Raw genomic sequence first — 19,557 nt, forward strand, 5'->3', positions numbered from 1 at the left:
CTCCAATACTGAATTCCTTAGTGATGCTCTAAGGTCCTCGTAGGAAACCAGCGTTGAGGAACCAAACTCTTCGTCACTCAGAGCTTCCTTGGCCATAGCATCTGCTTTCTTATTCCCGGCTATGTCCCGGTACCCACAGAAAACGGATATTAAAACCCTTTCTCGTAAGGGTAGAGCAGCAGGGAGTGTATTTCTTGTACGATCGGGAGCACGGGTGAGAAGCCAGAGATGGCTTGTAGCGAGCTCAGGGAGTCAGTGCATATGACGAAGTAGCCACCGTCGTCACCAAGGGCTTCTAGAGCTGTCTTTATAGCATAAAGCTCCGCCGTGTAAACAATACACATCGGGTGTAGCTTCGCTCTGATGTTCCCGTGGAGAGGAGAGAACACTGCACATGCACAAGAAGAGTTATCTTTAGACCCGTTATTGTAAACGGGGGAAAGGTTGGGGTGTTTCCATCGAAACATAGCAAAAAGACGCTAAGCTTAGAGCTGGAAGCGTTGTTTCTCAGGATGTACATTAGCTCGAGACATTCTTGTTCCTGGGGCAGCTCGATGGTGTTTGGCAGGCGTTCATGACGGAGATCGCGAAAGCGGCGATCCTCTGGCACAACTTGGGATGCTGGGGTGCAGGGCCGTGGCGGATGCGTTGTTGGAAAGGAGACCAGCTGAGGAGTGGGCTCCGACATTAGCCAAAGTTGTGTCAGAGGAATGCCGCGGCTGGTGCTGGGGCCAGGGTCCAGGGGCTGCGGCTGCTGCGCGGGCTGCGGCTGGGGGACGCTGCCCGTCCCCGGGGCCCTGGACTCAGTGATAGCCTTAAGGAGGATAGGGAGCCAGGAGGGAGGCTCTTCCGACGTAGGCGGCTGGACTCGCGTGTTGATCAGGCTGGATGGCTCCGAAAACATGTGAGATCCCGTAGGGGATATGTTAGGGATCATAGTCGGAGAAGGCGACCCTTGTCGCGGTGAGTGGGAGCGAGAGCGGCTCCGTCCCCTGCCGCGGCCCCCCGGCGAAGCGGGGGGGGGGTCCGCAGAACCTCCTTTGCGAGCTTTCGGACCCATGGTGGCTGCGAGCGTATTAGCCGCTAGTGCTGAAGACGTGAGCGTGTGGTAATAGCGCACACAGGTCACTATGGTGAGCGGAGAGAGACTGGGCGCTCGTTCCTCTCGAAACCATCTGCAAGTCTCGTCTGTCAGTAACAGTTTTCCCCGGCCTTATATAGTCTAGACCAACCAAAATGGCCGGCCTAGACTAGATTGGCTGCAGAGAGAACTGTCCGTGAAGGACGGTCGGCCAGATTGGCTTCGGTAGGAACGAACCTCCAGGACGCATTCCGCCTCGCATTCTTTATTATTTCAATCATGTATGAACAATACAGGCCTTTTTCAAATAACAGTCCCGATCCTTCCCGGACGGCGTGAAGCACCGCCTGGTTATTGATATAAAGAAAAACATCTCTGAAGTCGGGTACATTTTTATATAAATACAACATGTTGTTCACTAAACTGTTCAATAACTTCAGTTCCCAATTGGGGAGACACAGCAGCCCACTGAAAAGGAGTGGCGTCATCGTAGCCGACGTAGGACACTCTAAACGCTGAGCACCGGCGCACCTGGTGGAAGATTCCTTCCTCGTAGCAATTTTTCAACCACTTCTTATTACGGCGATATCCATTACTAATCAGAAAATACGGCAAATGCATAATATATTATATCCAAGAAATATATCTAGCTAGTTTAGGAATATCAAGTGCCCGAAGGCGAGGAATTATCTTAATAGCTAAATGTAAACGTGAAAGCGCACCCGGTGTCAATCGCACAGTGGATGCAAGCGTGTCTATTTTCACGCCCAGATACGGTAAGACCTGCACACTGTGCACACAGTGCACAGGTGTATGCACACATTTTCTTCTGCTGAGGCTGATGCCCAAGTCTTCCTCCAGGAATTTCACTATGTCGAACACTAAAGTCCTTGCTGTGCGCTGGTACTCCGAGGGAGTTGTGGAAGACTTCTGTCGAGATCGTAAAACAGTATTCACCACCGGAGTGGAAGTGATGCAAGGGGGGTGTTCAGAGAAGGGAACAGGATACACTTCGGGCAGCGTGAAATCGCACCCGCGGATAAAATCGTTAAAACGAACGCTTACTGGTCTGGTTGCTCTAGTACTTCGGTTAAAAACATTTATAAAACGAGGTTTAAAAAGTAAACTATAAGATGGATGACTCGTCATTGCTAAAAATTTTTAAACGTAGCTACAAAGCAGCCAGGTCCTACGGTAGCATAGAGGCGGCTCACCTGCAGTCATAGGCGGATCCAGGGGGGGGGGGACGGGAGCAGGTGCCTCACCCCCCCCCAGACCCTTAAAAATATGATAGATTTTTAATACGGTCCCATTATAATTTCGTTCGTTTTGTATAACAAGGTATCCTTGTGCCCCCCCCTGAACAAAATCCTGGATACGGCCTTGCTTGTGCCCCTCCCAGAAAGAAATCCTGGATCCGCCCCTGCCTGCAGTTGCTGCCGCTGTTTGAAAGTTTCACATTGCGCGCATTTGGATAGAGATTCAAATAAAAAGTGTAAATGCCCCTTGAAGATAGACGAACGAGGTTTGTATGCGAATCGACGGTTTAAACTCTTCATTGTAAGATGCGAACTGCTTTCAACTTGCCAGTGATCATGGAATGTTATTCAGCTATGGAAAATTCAACGGTGACATGTCAATCTCTGAATTTCAGTATCAATCATCGCCATATATATCTCTAATGACCAAGTGGGTAGAGGGTTTGGACACGGACCTAGGGGTCTTAGGTCCCAAACCCGGGTGGATCAAAAGTGTATGTATGTTGTTGAGGCTAATGGGCCCCTTCGCTTTCGTGGGGCGGCACCAAACACTATGGTTGCCATGGGCAACATAAATTGTGACTGCAGCGCCCCTCTCTGCGAACCAACGAGGGAAGGGAACTGACCCTATACAACCAATTGGAAAATGGAATATTTACTAAGACTGACATATTGGTACACATATATTTAAAACAATATCTGAAATAAAAACAATCCATTTCTCCCCAATGTTTGATTAAGAGGCAAGGGCGGATCCAGGATTTTTTTCTGGGGGGGAGGGGCACAAGCATTGACGGATTAAAGGGGGGGGGGGGCACGCCCATACGCTTAAAAAATAGACAAAATCTTTAATATGGTTATCATTACATGCGTCCGTTTTGCTTTGTGGATTACCGAGCCTCTCAATCATTTAATGTCAAATTGATAACTTTGATATGAAAATAAAAAGAATATTTCGTATAGTATACTACTATAATTATTATATCTTGTTTTTAATTTCAAATATGAGAAGATCTTTTTCCTGTCAGTCCCCTCCCCCGCACAAAAAAATCCTCGATCCGTCCCTGGACACAAGGGTCTGACAGACAAACGGTCTTCTCATATTTGAGATTAAAATTAAAGATCCTTTATATTTTTACATGAAAGTTATTAATACAAGAGTAAATGACTGAAGCTCCGTAATACACTAAACAAAACGAACGCAAAAACAACAGTATTAAAAATCATGCAAAGATGAATTAAGCGTCTGGCGGGGGGGGGGGCACCCCCGTGCCCCACCCCCAAAATCCGCCGTGTTAATAGGTGTTCCTAAAACAGAATGTTCAAGTAAACGCCACAAATCTGTATAGCTTACACTAGTATGATCTCCACCATCACCTACCCATACTAACCTTTCAGACAGTTCCGTAAAAATATACATGAATCTAGCAAAGACATAAAAATACCGATTCAACAACATACACATCCATAGCAATAAGTAATCGAGGGCACCCAAGCAATGTGGCATCCACATAGAATCCATGAATACTCAAGCACTTATAAGGTAATACTGGCATAAATACTCACCTTCAATATCACTTCAGTGAATGGGAATGGAGAATATGCTGCTTTCACTTGCATTAATCCCAAATCACTCCTCAGAGTCGACAAATCACACAAACATTCCAGTCAACATTTGTGACGAAGACCATCGATGCCAACGTCCAACTTCCTTCTTGTGATAATCATACCTTGATGGTGTCCAACTTTCAATGTTATGCTAATAGAATATCACACAACAAAATGCACATCATAAGGTTACAGCTTCCCGGAAATAACAACAACGTTGATCTAGTTGTCGCCGTGGCTACGCTAGGATAAACCTCAGAGTAAGGATGGGGGAGAGTGCGCTTTGGCTACTGCGCATGTAGTCAAGATCCCGCATATACAGCATATACATCCCACACTTCCCACAAGGGATTCCCGCACTTCTTCCCACGATCACGTGGTAACCATGTTGACTACAAGAATCTGCTACTGCGCAGCCTGAAAGCGCCCTCTACCCCAATCTTTACTCTGAGGGATAAACTGTTTACAGCGCTAAAATTTGTTCAACACGCATCGGGAAATAAATTCACAATAAACTTTGGTACTTCACGTCTCCAAATACAGCACCCAAAAGTTTCTTGATTACCGGTGGACATAGCGATAGCTCTATCGATGGAGTCGATAGATATATCGCACCATCTCGCGTTCGCAAATCACGCCAGGAGCGTAGTAAGCCTCAGATAATGGCCAACTTTAATACTATTAATATTAAAGGTGTCCATGCTCATATTCATTCCGTTTCCGATTTGGCATTCCGTTTCGTTAATAACCTCCGCGCATTTAGGTCGTGGTTTGGGGAGATTTCCTTCTGCTGCGCCTTGATGGTATGCAATATCTTGCAGCTGTTATACGTCTGAGGTTGATATGCATTGACGCAGGGGCGCAGCTAGGAATTAAGGCTAGGGGGGTTTCAGGCGCAAGTAATACTGGGGGCTTGGGGATATTGCATACCCGCCAGGGTAAGCGGAAGGTGCGGAGGTCTTCCCCTGGAAAATTTTCAGATAAGTGGTTCATAATGGTGATTTTTACGGCCTTCTGAGGGATATTTTTATTAATCCTTACACTATTCTATTAGCAATACTAATCCAGTTAAGTAAAATACATTTAACTTAAAAATTTCTGTGAGCTCTGGGGTGGGGTTTTATCCCCTAAAACCCCCTCTCGCTGCGCCACTGCATTGACGAGTGCCTTTTATACATTCATCCATTATTATTAAACATTGATTGTTAAGGAGGTGAAATAAAAACTTACATCGGCCAACTTACAACCACCTTAAAATATTGCAATCTTTTCCATTTTTTCTGAAATTACAGGGGGGCTGCACCCCTCCCCCCCCAAACACACAAAAGCCACAACCAGGGGGAGCACGGTTCAAGGAGCCCAAATCCCCTAGAAGTTAGTTGATTGGGGGTACGATCTTAGGCACACCTCCTTCAAATGAACTTCACTCACCCACTTTAAGGTCGTGACCGTGCAGTGATACCTGTGCCTTTTGACCAAATGATCATGGGTTTGAACTCGGGGTGAATGAAGCCTTTGCAAAGCACCAGTTACAAAAATCCTCTAGGTGGATTGATGGAAAGAACTGGTCCCCCTTCCTGGCAGTTTGCCCCAAGGACATATTCATTTATTGAAGTCAACACAATGGCCTGATGGGTGAAGCTTATTGCTAACTGCCAAAAGATCACAGTAAACTTTCCACAGACTTTCAGTCTTGCGTTGGAAGTGCTTATATTTTCCTTCAGCACGCTGAAGAGGGCTACCTTGTAGCCGAAATATGTATATCAAACGTGTGATGGTTCCTCGTCCGCTTGACAATCCTTGACCACGCTCTCATTGGAGCTATTTTCTCCTGGCAGATTGAAGCCATCTGTGGGTAAGTGAATGCGTGTGTGACTGCTTATTGAGTGCGTGTGTTTCAGCAAATCATTGGTTATCCCAAGCAGGCCTATCCTGTGAAGATTCCCAGTTTTTTGTGGAGCAAGAATCCTTAGTGGATGTCCCTACAGTCCCCACAAAGGATCTTGTTTTTTTTTTGTTGTGAGTGAATATGTGTGTGTGATTTGGGCTTTCCGGTTAAGAGGCTGGTGTTTGGTCCCTGCGGTGAATTTCTCCCCCTTCCCACACAGCGACACAGTGACAATTTTGACTTGCAAGGTGGACCAGCCGTGGGAGAATTATACAGCCATCTGAGTATTTTCCTTTTTACAGTTTTGAGGCCGTAGAAGCTCAACCCCCAGTTTTGCAAAAAGATCACAGGTTCACATTCTAGGCAATGCCCTTACTCAGACTCTCGAACTTGATTTTAGATCTATGATTGAAAGAAAGTTCATCTGAAAACCGTGAATTCGACGACATCTCCCAGATATGACTCCCACACAGAAAAATTCTTGAAGCAAAACTAAAACCAAAGAAAATATTTGGTTCTTCTACCCTGAAAGTGTGCCATTCATGTTCCTTTGGCTCAATCTAGGGTGAGCTCTACCCTCCAATCTGTACCAGCCTTTGGATTCAGAGGCATTGGAAGTGGATGAGAGGAGGCCACCCTCCATAATGTTCTCCAGGGCCTGAACTTTACTTGTTTCCAGCTAGCTTCTTTCCTTTTCCTAGCGCACTCTCACCCACCTTCAAATGCTCTCTTAAACAATGTTATTGTCTCAAACGTATCCACCTCAAAGTGTAGGCCCCTATATTAAGGAAAGCTACGCTTTTCAAGGTTCACCCCCAAGTAAAAATAGCTCCTACACCTCAGTTTAGGTTGAACCATGGGCACTGTACTAACAGGGTCACTAATAGCTTGATTGATGCTGCCTATTTGTACAATTTTCAATTGGCATTCAAAAATTTTTGATGGCGGTAGTGTACTTGGTGCAATCCATTATTGATATTGTTTGTAAAAGGCATATGTACTCGCAAGAAATGGCATTGAAAACTTATGTATGTTATGACCTTGGTATAAATTTCATTTGAGTATTAATGCCTTGTTTCCCCATGAAATTAGGATCCTTGCAAAGACAAGACATGGTTCCCACTCAAACTATGAGATAAAATTCACGGTTTTTTCAAGGTTTTCACTGTCTAGATGTCGTCGAATTCACGGTTTTTAGATAAACCACTTTAGGCAGAAATATGGATCGCGTAACGATCATCGGCCACAGGTTAACTAGAAATTTAACAAACGCGACAGACACCGTGAATTCAAACGCAATGATGAAAGTACTATAATCTCTTATGACGTCACATATCGTTTGCAAAATTCAGCTCCCGCTAAAGGTTGTGAGCAGGAAAATGGAGGGACCAGGGTGCCAGGGAAATTAACACGTTGCGTACCGGGGTATTTAACTTCCTTTTAACCCTCTGTTCCGGCGGTTTTTTAAACATCACTCACTGAGCAAACCTTCCATTCGAATAAATGCCATAACTTATTTAAAAATTAAAATTTTTTCATGCAATTTTTAATGCAATACTCACAAATAATTTCAGAATGTTTTTCTGGTGTGATACTCCATGAAACACTTTCCCTTGTGGAGTGGAATGCCGCAAGTTGAGCACACATACCTTGTTTCTTTTCTAATTTTTCTCGTAGCGCACATTTTGCATCTTCTTGTGTGATATTTTTTCGTCCCCTTCCCCACAAAAGGAACGAGATGGTGTTTGCTAAGGTCTCTCGATAAGCGCTGTGGGTGATCTCTTGAAGGGGCCCGTCCTGTTGGCTTATCATCGCAGTCATCGTCCGAGAATGATTCACTCGACTCCTGCCTACTCGCTGCCCAGTGCCCACTCTTTGGCGGTCTGGAGCAAAAAGCCTTTGAATCGGAATGCCATTATTTTTGTTTAGAGTTTTATAAACTCTGAAAGCATTAAAAAGAGCGCAATTTATTAGCCAAATCACGACTTTCTTCGACCATTTCATTGTTTTTCTCATGATGGAGTAATAGGATAAGTACACATCCGCCCTGTCAACACCTTTGATGCACTCATTGTATTTTAGTATACAAGTGGGTTTTTTGATTGCCTGTCCTGTAACCCAATCTTTTACCTTTGAGTTACCCATGCTGGCGTTATGAACAGTGCTAATCATTCTTACTTCCCTCTTGTCTTTCCAAACCACTAGTAACACCTCACCTTTACGAGAGAACGTGCTCTGTCCCTTTTTCAAAGTTTTTGCCTCGCTCTTCAACGTGGGAGGGATTCCCCGATTTGGACTTATGGTTCCACACACTCTTACTTTGTTATCTAAGAGCAGTTCTGCAATTTTCACACTATTATAATAGCTGTCTTGATAGACATGATGCCAAAGATTGAGATGTGGCTTCAAAAGAGACAAGATGGTTTGTTCTAATTTTTTCCCCTCGGCTGAATAAATGTCTAAATTACTAATGTAGCCAGAATCACTTTCACAAACCATTCGAACTAGTAACCCATATTTTACTATTTTTACAGGATTATAGGTCTTGATTTTCAATCTTCCTCTCCATGGAATCATGGCTTCATCAAGTGACAATTCCTGCTTTGGTTTATACACATTTTGAAATTTTCCAACTAAGTATTCCACGGTGGGTCTTATTTTATATAGTCTATCCGAAGTATCTGCGAATGCTTCGTTATTACTAAAATGCCACGCTTTCCATATCACCTCAAATCTGTTTCGCGTCAGTAGCTGTCTAAATAATTTTGTTTCGATGAAAGGATCTGTACTCCAATACTCCTTCAGCGTATCTTTCCTCACTTGACCCATCAGAATCAACATAGAAAAGAATTTTTTCATTTCAGCCATGGTTACGTTTGACCACTTCCCTGTTTTTGGCGATTCTTTGTATTTATGCTTATTTTGACAGTAATACAAATTGGATCAAAAAAATCATTGCCAAGAAATAGTGAGACTACGTCAAGGATGTAATTGGAATTTTCTGGTAATCGCTTCACTCCAGGTTGGCCCAAAAATTGCTCTAAATGTCTCTCAAAATCTATTTTTTCCCGTGAAGTAGAACTTCCTGCCAAAGCATTGTCTTCATTTTCACTCGCATCGGAGTCACTTTCACTGATAACTAGCGGAATACGTTTTCTAGTTTTCATATTCACCACAACATCCGAATCGGTTTCACTTTCGTCGTTATCTTCGTCATACCCTAATGGTACATCTGACAAATCATCAGCACACAAGTATAACAAAATTTCTTCTTCATCCAAAGTGTTGTCCTTCCGATGTGATGCCATAATATGGAATATTCTAATGAGTGGTTTTTAGAGCACAAATGCGAGCAAACCTTCAAGCGAGAAAAACTTGACCCCAAATGTTCTATTCACTTGGACTCAGGGAAACACCAACTGCTCTTGACACATTAGGAGAGGAAACTAACCCAGAGGCAGGAAATAAATAAGAGAGTATCATCTTCCTCCATGGCATGGACCAAAAGAACTGGGGGCCTCATTGTGAGTCCCCCAGTTCCTTTTGTCGAGAATGTTTATGTTGACGGAGCAGAGCAGTCCACTTGCTGAGAGTGCATCTCGAAGAAGCGGCGATGAAGATAAGGGTCAAACTCGCTAGATAAAACAAGGCCATGTGGATAGACTCTTTGGAAATAATGAGCCAAGTGTGTGGGGTAACTCAGGGAAAATGATAAATAAGATGCCAACGCTGGTGAGAAGAGGAACGCCGATTCTGGGTGGAGGTGTTGAGAATGAAAATATGTGCCTATTCGGGCGTAATGCCTTTGGTTTAAACAGGGTTAAAAAGCTAATGTTTAGATTATAACTTTACCCAACCAAACGTTATGATGTATCAATTCATTATTAATAACGAACAACAACTGAAAACGTTCTAACGAATACGGATTGTACGCTTTGAAATTGTATAGGTTGACGCGCCTAAATGACGAGAATCTTCGTCATCCGTCCGGAACGTTCGGGAAAAAAATGACGAGAATTCTCGCCATCCGTACGCAACGTGTTAAGACGAGTCTGCATTTTTGCCAGGGTTAATGAACACCTTGGCTACCAGTCTTCCAGCTTTGGTAAAGGCTTGTGTCATCATGGCACACGGACCAATAATTGCGCTTGGAATATACATGTGCAGGTAAATGCGTGGCCTGTGTCTGCGCATGACTGACCTTGAAACACGATCGACATATCGACTTTTCTTTTGCTCTTTCAATCGTAAATCAAGTTCGAGAGATTTTTAACATAATGCGTACCGGGGTAAGCTAATGTTTAGAATATAACTTTACCCAATCAAACATTATGATGCATCAATTCATTATGAATAACGAACAACAACTGAAAACGTACTAACAAATACGTATTGTACGCTTTAAAATTGTTTAGGTTGACGCGCCTAAATGATGAGAATCATCGTCATCCGTCCGAAACGTTCGGAAAAAAAATGACGAGAATTCTCGCCATCCGTATACGCAACGTGTTAAGGTTATATGACGAAATTCACGGCTTTCTCCAGTTTTTTTCACGGCAGATGAAATTCACGGCTCATTCATGCTTTTACGGTTTTCACGGTTGAGTGAAAGGAGGCCTGCAACAGTCATAAGGGGTGACTTTAGTAAACCCATATGGGTGTGTGAACGCGTGGTGGGTGAGCGCAAATTGGGCAACCAACAGAAGAATACTGCACTGCAACACTCGTGATTGACACGCTGCGTGTGCAAGTTCTGCTGCTGCAAGCACTGTTCCAATCCGCCTCCATTGGCCCCAGCTGCTGACACAGCACCCTAATGTGTTCACTGACTATGCCACAGTCCATTGAAAAGCAATACATACGTAATAGGCCGCACTAATGTCACTAAGTGCCTACATTTTGTCACTGAGTTGCACTACTTGGTGCTGTAAGAGAATGTAAAATAAGAACTTTTGAATAAAAGATACAGTTTCCGGAGTGATACAGTGGAAATCTTTGATATTCAGCTTATTAAAACAGCGTGGTGGGTGAGCGCAAATTGGGCAACCAACAGAAGAATACTGCACTGCAACACGGTTTCAGCAACTTGTGCCATTATCAAGGTACCTTGCCTTATCATACCTTGCCAACAAGGTACCTTGCCTTGAATCATTACCTTGATAATGGCACAAGTTGCCGAAACAATGGTCGGTGTAAATACAAGTGTGTGGAAACAGACAAGTGGTTTTAATAAGCTGAATAAGAACTTTTGATGGAGTTCTGGGTGTGGCAGAGGTCCAGGTGTCTATGGTGAAAATTTCTTATACATATATTACCCTAAAGCACAATTCATCATTCCAATACAAAATATTATCAGGTAAGTTGCGCCAAACTAAAAAAAACAACAGGCATGCTTAAAATGACATGCTTGATAATGGTGTGACAGCCAAAACGGGTCAGAATTTTTTCTTAAATACAAGGTGGAAGTAACAAAGTGTGGAAGGGCTCTGTATTGACAATACGGAGCCCTTCCACTTAGTACAAGCTTCAAGTTTTGATTTAAGACGTGTTGTAGAATAAAAAATAAGTACACATGATAGATTCAGAAACATTTTTACGTACTCTACAAGCAAAATTTGGTGGAAGAATCAGCTGACTGAGCACTAGGCCAGGTATAAATTAATATGTATTTGGTAGGCTGAGCCTACTTAAAAGTTATCCAAGTGAATAATGGCATTTCCATAAATTTCTCCATTGATTTCTTGAAATGATTTAATAGTGCAAGTTCTATACACTGTAAGGAAAAGAGAAACGCTTAACCAAAAAATGCACGGCAATTTTCTAACCATTTATTTGGCAGATCAAGGCTGATGTTTTTCTATGAAAATGGAGGATTTACAGGGGATCAGACACTGAGTTTCAGAGAAAAGATAAGGAATGAGCAAAATGCTCCAAAGTCACGGCAGGTACATGATATTTGAAATCATATATTGCAGTAATATTTTTCAACATCCACCTGAAGATGGAAATCATGTATCTTAAAGTTAGTTCACACGTGCAACAGTGAAATGTGAGATTGCATTTTATCTCATTACCTTACCCTATGTACCACGCACACAATCCTAACATTTCAGCTCAAATTGCACTAAAAAATGAAACTCTTCCACATAACAAACATTCAATTTTGCAGACAATATCCTACCACAATGAACACAAGGAGGATCAACAGTCTTTTAGATATAATTGAATTGAGAGCATACTTGGTTGAATACTATTCACAATGATGATACCAGCTCATTCAAAATGCCACCCAAAAAGCAGGATCGGCTTCATACAAACAAAGAAACAAGTGACCCACTGCTAGGAGAGAGGAGAACAGTTTCTTCAACCACAATTGGTCCCTTGATCACTCTTGGCAAACACACCTCTGCTTTCACACACCATTATTACACTCTTGCTAAAAAGAATCACACCACAACACTTAATACAATTTTCATAACAACCAGAGGCACTCATTACAATTACCTAAAAACAGAATGTGTATGTACCAATATAGAGGAGGGATCTTTTGCATTAATATAATAAAGTAATATTTTTTGTCATTCACCTGAAGATGGAAAAAGTTCCCTCAAACAACATTCGAGAGTCATTCAATGAAAATACCGGCAAGGAGGACAAAATGTCCTCTTTTTCACATTTTAACAGTCAGGTCAAATGCACAAACTGTAATGCATTCGACAACATTCATCTGCTGGCATTTTCTCATGGTAAGAAAAATTGGTGAACATATTTTTATACAATAACAACACAGTCTAGCAGAGCAATCACACAAAAATGTTCATCTACACACATACACATGCATTCAACAAACTTAATTACCCTTATATACACGCTACGCACTTTTGCACACAAAAATAAATAAAAAAATCATTAGATGCAGTGACTAAGATGAAATGATTTCACATTGGTTATATCATATTCCTCGAGTGTTAGTCTTAGGGCATTTCCACAACCTAAGCGGCTTCAGGATGGGGATAAAACTTAATTCTATGCATCTTTGATGCACAGATTACAACCAAAAACACTGCTGTCAACTAAATATTAACAGTCATTACCATCAGTACACATGGAAAGGATTGATAACATGGCAGAGCATTTTCAAGACAGTAATAACAGTTGAGATGTTCCAATGACGTGGAGTGGAAGGAGGTTTGAATTATCTCCTGGGTTCGTGTGTTGCCATTCTGGTTTTAAATTTATGAACGCAAGACCACTTTCCATAATTTTGAGAAACATAGTGAAGACATCAACACAAACGTCCCCATGAACTGAAATAGCTGGAAATTATGGCACCAACTTCAGAGTCATCATATTATGTGTGTTTCTTTTTTAAACGCATGTCCACACAAATGTTCTCTAAATGTTGGTGGAATCTACTGGTTACGTTTCACTGCAATACTCCTAATGAACTGACACAGATGGTGGTTGCAATTCACTCCTAATTCATCCAGTCATCTTTCTGTTTTCACTGTCTGTCCACAGCAAAACTCAACATTTGGTGGCATGGAAACATGATATATGCACCACGAGTTTATGTCATCTGAGATTGCTGGTAATTAGTATGGTTTTCGGTATTTTCACTCAGAAGAATAGGTATTTTTTGTGTGAATAATTGATGAGCTGTGATAAGAGTTTGGGTGTTGAGCCATTTCTTCTCCAAAGAATGTCCACGAGAAGATAATACCTCCCGCTGACAGCAATGGAAGGCGATTCACGTCAATTTCTGGCTCGTTTCACTGTCTTTTTTATCATTTTAAACGTGAGCCCACAAGCACTACTCTCCACAATTCTCATCCGTCTCCTCCCCGTGCTCATAGCCAAAGTACTGGGTCATGACGTCGCCCTGACTTTCGCTGCTTTCCTCCTCCTCCCCTCCCCCCTCCCCCCGACCCAACTCCATCCCTCCCTCCCCCTCGTCCTCTTCGCTCCCCTCCATCTCCTCCTCTCCCCTCTCCTCTTCCATCAACAAATCGACCACGTCACCCTCATCCTCATCATCCTCTTCATCGTCGTCATCTTCGTTTTCCCCCTCGGCCAACAGATACGCCTTGGAGGAGGCGTGGGCACCACCAGGAGGAGCGTGGCCATGCGCTTCCCCCAGCAGCCCTCGGGACAGAGCGCCCTGCAGCCCACTCGTCCCCTGTCCCTCGCTCGTCGAGGCGCCCGTCGTCCCCCCTCCTCCCCTCTCCACCCCCTCCCCCTCCTCCTCTCCCCCTCCCCCCCAGTTCTCCACGTATCACTTGTCCCACAGACCCACCTCTCGCATTCGCGTCTGAAAGTACTTCTCCAGGGCGTTGGCACAGCGGTAGTACTCTGTGTCCGGACTGTTGTAAAGGCGGCAGTTGGTAAATATCCGTGTCATGTCGGCAATGAAAAGTCTTTTCCCGGCAGCGTAGTAGCGTGCCCTCAGTCTTTCGCCCATCGTCTTCAGATCTGGGTAATGAATAGAAAAGGTGTAATAACGTTCAACAGTTGATGGCAAAAGAATGGGAGATGATAGGTAACTTGGGTGAAGAATTTCAATATTTTTCCGAAAACATATACGTATCAAGTTACAATTTATGAGTTGTGCTATAAATCTCTATTGTTGCAGTCACAGAGGAAGGGATATTTTCTCAGGATATTTGGTTTCTCCCTGCTAGCAATTCGAATTCATCTTCTTATCTCGAGAGAACTTCCAATGATGGACTGAAAATAATTGAAGAAAATCCGGTGGAGAAGCGCCTGTATTTTGCAAAATGCCTCAGATTGTCCGCTAGCACTTGACAGCAGGAGTGGGGGTAAAGCGAGGTACCTTTTGAAAATAAGAAGTTGGATGACACAGAGTATCAGATGGGCATGCCGCTGAAATGGCGTTTGGTAGATAAGAATGTATACATCAGACAGAAATCCATCGTAGCAGTGTAAATGCCGAGACGGCATGCAATCATTTTTCGCGAGGCGGTGTGTCCCCTTAGAATATTTGAAAGAAATGTTAGTTGAATCAACTACAGTAAAATTTGGTTATAACACGGGTCTAGGGGGACATAGTTTACACCCGCGTTATCGGACAACCGCGTTATAACGGGAAAATACGTGGGAAGCAATAAAAAAACCCTTGAAGGTAATTTTTATAGTCAATTTATTTGCGTAATACATTATTTAAATTTTTATTTTATGATTTAGACGCTCTACTTTAACGGGAGTTACTAAAATACTCGGATATTTTCTTTTGCCGCGATAGTTGATGGCGTTTCTTTGTCACGTAATTTTTTATGCTTTGCAAGTGCAAGAGATGAATACTATCGCAATCACTTTGTCCCTCCAACCAATTCATCAATTCTCTTATATTATGTAATAAATGGCCAATTTTTGGCATCTCGACCTCACATTCGTCTTCTTCATTCTCGCTCTCATCTTCCGATGATGCATCTGTTTTTGCGCGGCTCTGGACTGCAGCCACAATTTCTTCGTCACTCTTATAAGCAGATACAGGAGTTTCCTCGTCTTCGCGAACCCAGGCCTCGAGATCACTCACAAATAGTTTATTAGAAAGAACATCTGAAGCTTCACGTGCGTCCTCTTCCGTGAAACCCAAAAACTCGTCTTCGTCTTCCATGCTATCGCCCGCTGTATACTCGCACTTTGACCAGCAATTTAGGATTGTAGCTGAAGTTATTTTCTTCCATGCCAATCCAATATTATAAGCCATATTCTTCAGGGTGACTGTTTTCAGATATTCTTGTACCTGCAGTTCTGAATTTATGACAATAGTGAGCAATTCCCGCCGATAATGGGCTTTAAATGCTCTGATTATCCCTTGATCCATGGGCTGAATAAGAGCTGTCGTATTTTTTGGTAAAAACGAAGCCACTATTTTGCCATCCCTCGATATCAAGAGCTCAGAAGACGGATGGGCTGGACAGTTATCTAACAGAAGTAGTGCCTTCTCTTCTAACTTTTTTGATCTTAAGTGGCTCTTAACCGATGGAACAAAATCTTCATTGAACCAAGATAAAAAAATGTCTCGAGTCATCCAGGCATTCTGACTGTTTTTGTAATTTATGGGTAGTGCTGTCATATTAACGTGCTTGAAGCACCGAGGACTTCGATTTTTACCAATACACAGAGGTTTTAACTTGTGACTTCCTGATTTGTTCGCGCACAGTAATAAAGTCACTTTCTTTGCTCATTTTTATTCCGGATTTATTTGCCGACTTCTTAATATCAGGTGACTTTGTTGGAAGCAATCTGTAGTAGAGAGCGGTTTCATCGCAGTTATACAATTGCTCTTCAGTGTACTCACCCTCATCAATCATCTTGCGTAAAGTCCCACAGAATTCTCTAGCTGCTTCACTGTCACTGGACCGAGATTCTCCTTGCATGTTAACTTGCGCTATCCCGTGGCGAATTTTCCACCTCGATAGCCAGCCAGCAGAAGCAACAAAATCATGAGCACCACCAATTTGTTTATTTAATTTAATTGCCTGTGCTTGTAAAAGTGGACCGGATAATGGAACACCTTCACTGCGCTTCTGAACAAACCACGTAAACAAACATTCATCCACATCACCAGCAGCACTCAATCGGGCCTTTTTTCTATCAAGTCCTATTTCGTCATCCACTTGATCAACAAATGATCGTAATTTATCTTCTTCTTTCATCCAACCACGAATAGTTCCTTCAGGAACACCAAACTCCCTGAATAAACTTGATTTTGAATCACCGCGTTTCACTCTGTCGATTATGCCCAACTTTTCTTTAATTATGTAAGTTTTCCTTTTGGCAGACATCGTTTTAACCCTAAAATCAATGAAATTTTTCGTAAAAAAGTAATTTTCATATACATATTAAGCCTAAGACAAAGGTAAAACAGCCTATTCATCATTAAATGCTCGAAGCCTGTGGGCATTGAGTGCCTACCTTGGTTCGAGCGCCGCGGTGCGAACGTACGAATGAGAATTATCTCAATCTCCCAGAATCTCGAAAATTATTATAGCCGTGCAACACACTTTTCAGCTCGAGTTCACAAGACACAATGACCGATCAGGCATTACCGAGTTTTTTTTATGGCTACGAAACAATGTATGGAATACGTCGCCAACCGCGTTAATACAGTCGCTTGAAGTTGCGACGCGTCGGTAGTCACGCCGAGATAAAATTCGCCACAAAGTTACCTACCTCAAAAAAAAGGTCAATGTAATCATCTCGGGGGACATGGTGAGACCCGCGGTATATCCGAAACCGCGGTAAAGTGAGGCGCGTAATAACCGGAATTTACTGTATATGCCCAATTGTTTCCATAAAATTAAAATATTCCATTAATCAGCTAAATTTCTGTTCGAATCCTTTAAAGGAAATCAAAATTACTCCCCAAAATCTTGTTTCCTGCTGCATAGGCAACCGAGTCAAACATTCCCGCATTCATCGCTTAGTATTCGAGGTATTCGAATATTCAAGCATTGATTTAATATTCGAATTCGATATTCGAGTTTGAGAAATCTGCTATTCAACCCATCTCTAGTTTTTAACCCTCGGAAAATGTTAGCCTTGCTTTGAATGCTAATTTTTTAAAGAACTTCTCTATGCATTGACATGAGCATCTAAACAATTACTTGACTTCGATACATGTATATCTCAGAGAGGAACTTTACGGTAATTGCATCAGCACCAAAAATAATTGTAAAAAAACTCCTGTGTATTTTCATTATTTACCACCAGGAGGAATGAACCCATTATTTTGATGGACAATCACTACTCCTAAAGTTACAATTCCAACATTTTTGGATGTGCCATCAAAATTTCCCGTGATTGTTAATAATTTGTGATAATGATTACATATATGTATCCCAAAAGTCAAAGTAAATGAAAATTTGAACACCCAAATACCTTGAAGGATAAAGACTCACCAAAATAATGGGTAGAAAGTAGTGATGGGTAGATTCCAAAATTTTAATGATTCCAATCCCGATTCCAATTCTGACATTTCGATTCTGATTCTACCGATACCGATTCTGATGCCTTAGGCTCCAAGAAAAATATCACTTAATTCCAGGCAACAAGAAAACCACTTTAAAAAATATTACTCTGTGAAAGAGTCAGTCAAACAAAAGCATCTTTCATATCATCACTATGTAATTAAAATATGATAGCTAAATTTCAAAACAGAACATACCTGAAAGGTGGTGTTACATGATAGGTATTACTTTAGAATATTAGCACTCATGTTTAAATTAAAAATAAAAGTATCTCCTTTAATATCTATCATTTATTGATAATATTTTATCATTATCAATTATGTCTCACAAATTTAGTCTCCTTTTACAGAATTTAAATTTTTGCTCAGAAAGCAAAGCATCTTCACTCTGCCAGGATAAAGCCTGTTGCATTTTGCATCACATATTTTTCCTGCAGAACTAAATGTCTTTCACTGAACACAGTGGATGGCGGTATGGCAAGAAACCTCTTCGCTAATACTTTCAGCCTTGGGTAGGAGATACAAGTCTTTCAGTTTTTCCCAGGGAAGGAATTTGGTGGTGCATTCATCTATGACAAATAAGCTTCCACTTCAGCTTCAACAGTGTTTGCTATGGTGACTTTGGGTACTTTTCCAAATGCATCACTGTATCTTGACTATGTACCTGTCACAGGCTCCCTAGTCTGCATTTGCTCCTTCAGAATATAAAAGGGATTTCCAAGTAGCACTTTTTGATCTCGAGTCGAGTTGAAAATTACTCGCAAGTATCGAGTCGAGTATGATAATTTCTGAACCGGGCAATACAGCAATGCATACTACAATATATTCTACCCCAATTTTCTATGATGAATGTCTAGCCTAATGTAAGAAGGAAAATATAATGAGGATCGTTGATGGTTATTGCCAGAAGTAGGAGATGAATGAATATTAATGTGCCTCCAACTGTTCCATAGGGAAAATTGAAATTAATTAACCCCAACTAATATGTAAACCATATATATGTATCCAAACTACAAGGGAGAGCCCTGAGTATGGTAAATTTCACAGCTATAATAAAGATTACATACTAAGGGTGCGATTCATAGACGACACTGAAATTGCTCACTTTACAAAGTCTCTCTTTACGGTAAAGTGAGACTTTAGCTAAAGTTCGTTTCAGAGTCATCCCAAGGATCTCACTTTATAAAGTGGCACTTTAGCTCCTAAAGTCTCGATCATGCATTGAAATTTTAGAGTGTTGGCAATGAACGCTGCGAAAAAGTGAAGAAAAAGATAACACACGATATTAAATGCGTACTTGTTTACATGTTTCCGGCGACTGGGTTTTCGTGTTGTATTTTGCTAAGATTTATTAAGCTGCATTTTCTCGTTTTCTCATATGATGTGCAAATGTAAATGAATACTGCGTCATTGAGAGCTTTTCCCCACTAGTTTTTTTGTACGTTAATGACTGAGTTGGCTGAATAAAAGCTCACTTTTAATTAGCTTCATGTATTGGTAATGCCCTTCGATGTTTCCAGCGAAGTAAATATTCAAATGCTGATATTTTCACGTCATTTTATGATCATGTTGTATTATTAACTGTATACGGCTGTTTGGACTACATTTTAGTCGAAGTTTGATGGTGTACGTTCATTGAAGGTGGGTGAAATAGTGAAATTCTCTCGCGTTAACTTGAAACTGTACCAATTAATTTGAAGATTTACCGATCAGTGGTTGTCTCATT

At 41.9% G+C, this 19,557-nt stretch overlaps 1 protein-coding gene and 1 long non-coding RNA gene across 3 annotated transcripts in view; both read right to left on the minus strand.

Moving 5' to 3' along the window:
- Positions 1–4,492, minus strand: part of LOC124164562 — a 47,363-nt gene extending 42,871 nt beyond the window's left edge. The window contains exons 1-2 of the long non-coding RNA XR_006866068.1: positions 4,409–4,492; positions 3,907–4,202 (exon numbers count right to left, since the gene is read on the minus strand). This is a non-coding gene — a long non-coding RNA (uncharacterized LOC124164562). The remainder of the gene's footprint in view (positions 1–3,906; positions 4,203–4,408) is intronic.
- Positions 4,493–14,100: 9,608 nt separating this feature from the next.
- Positions 14,101–19,557, minus strand: part of LOC124164083 (histone acetyltransferase KAT2A) — a 41,513-nt gene continuing 36,056 nt past the window's right edge. The window contains exon 15 of one of the 2 annotated variants that reach the window (XM_046541256.1): positions 14,101–14,308. In XM_046541256.1, coding sequence (XP_046397212.1) covers positions 14,112–14,308 — 197 coding nt within the window. In that variant the 3' untranslated portion in view covers positions 14,101–14,111. The remainder of the gene's footprint in view (positions 14,309–19,557) is intronic. The other variant, XM_046541257.1, reaches the window with a different exon arrangement.

The sequence above is a fragment of the Ischnura elegans genome, chromosome 8 (assembly GCF_921293095.1).
Source record: "Ischnura elegans chromosome 8, ioIscEleg1.1, whole genome shotgun sequence".
Taxonomy (NCBI): domain Eukaryota; kingdom Metazoa; phylum Arthropoda; class Insecta; order Odonata; family Coenagrionidae; genus Ischnura; species Ischnura elegans.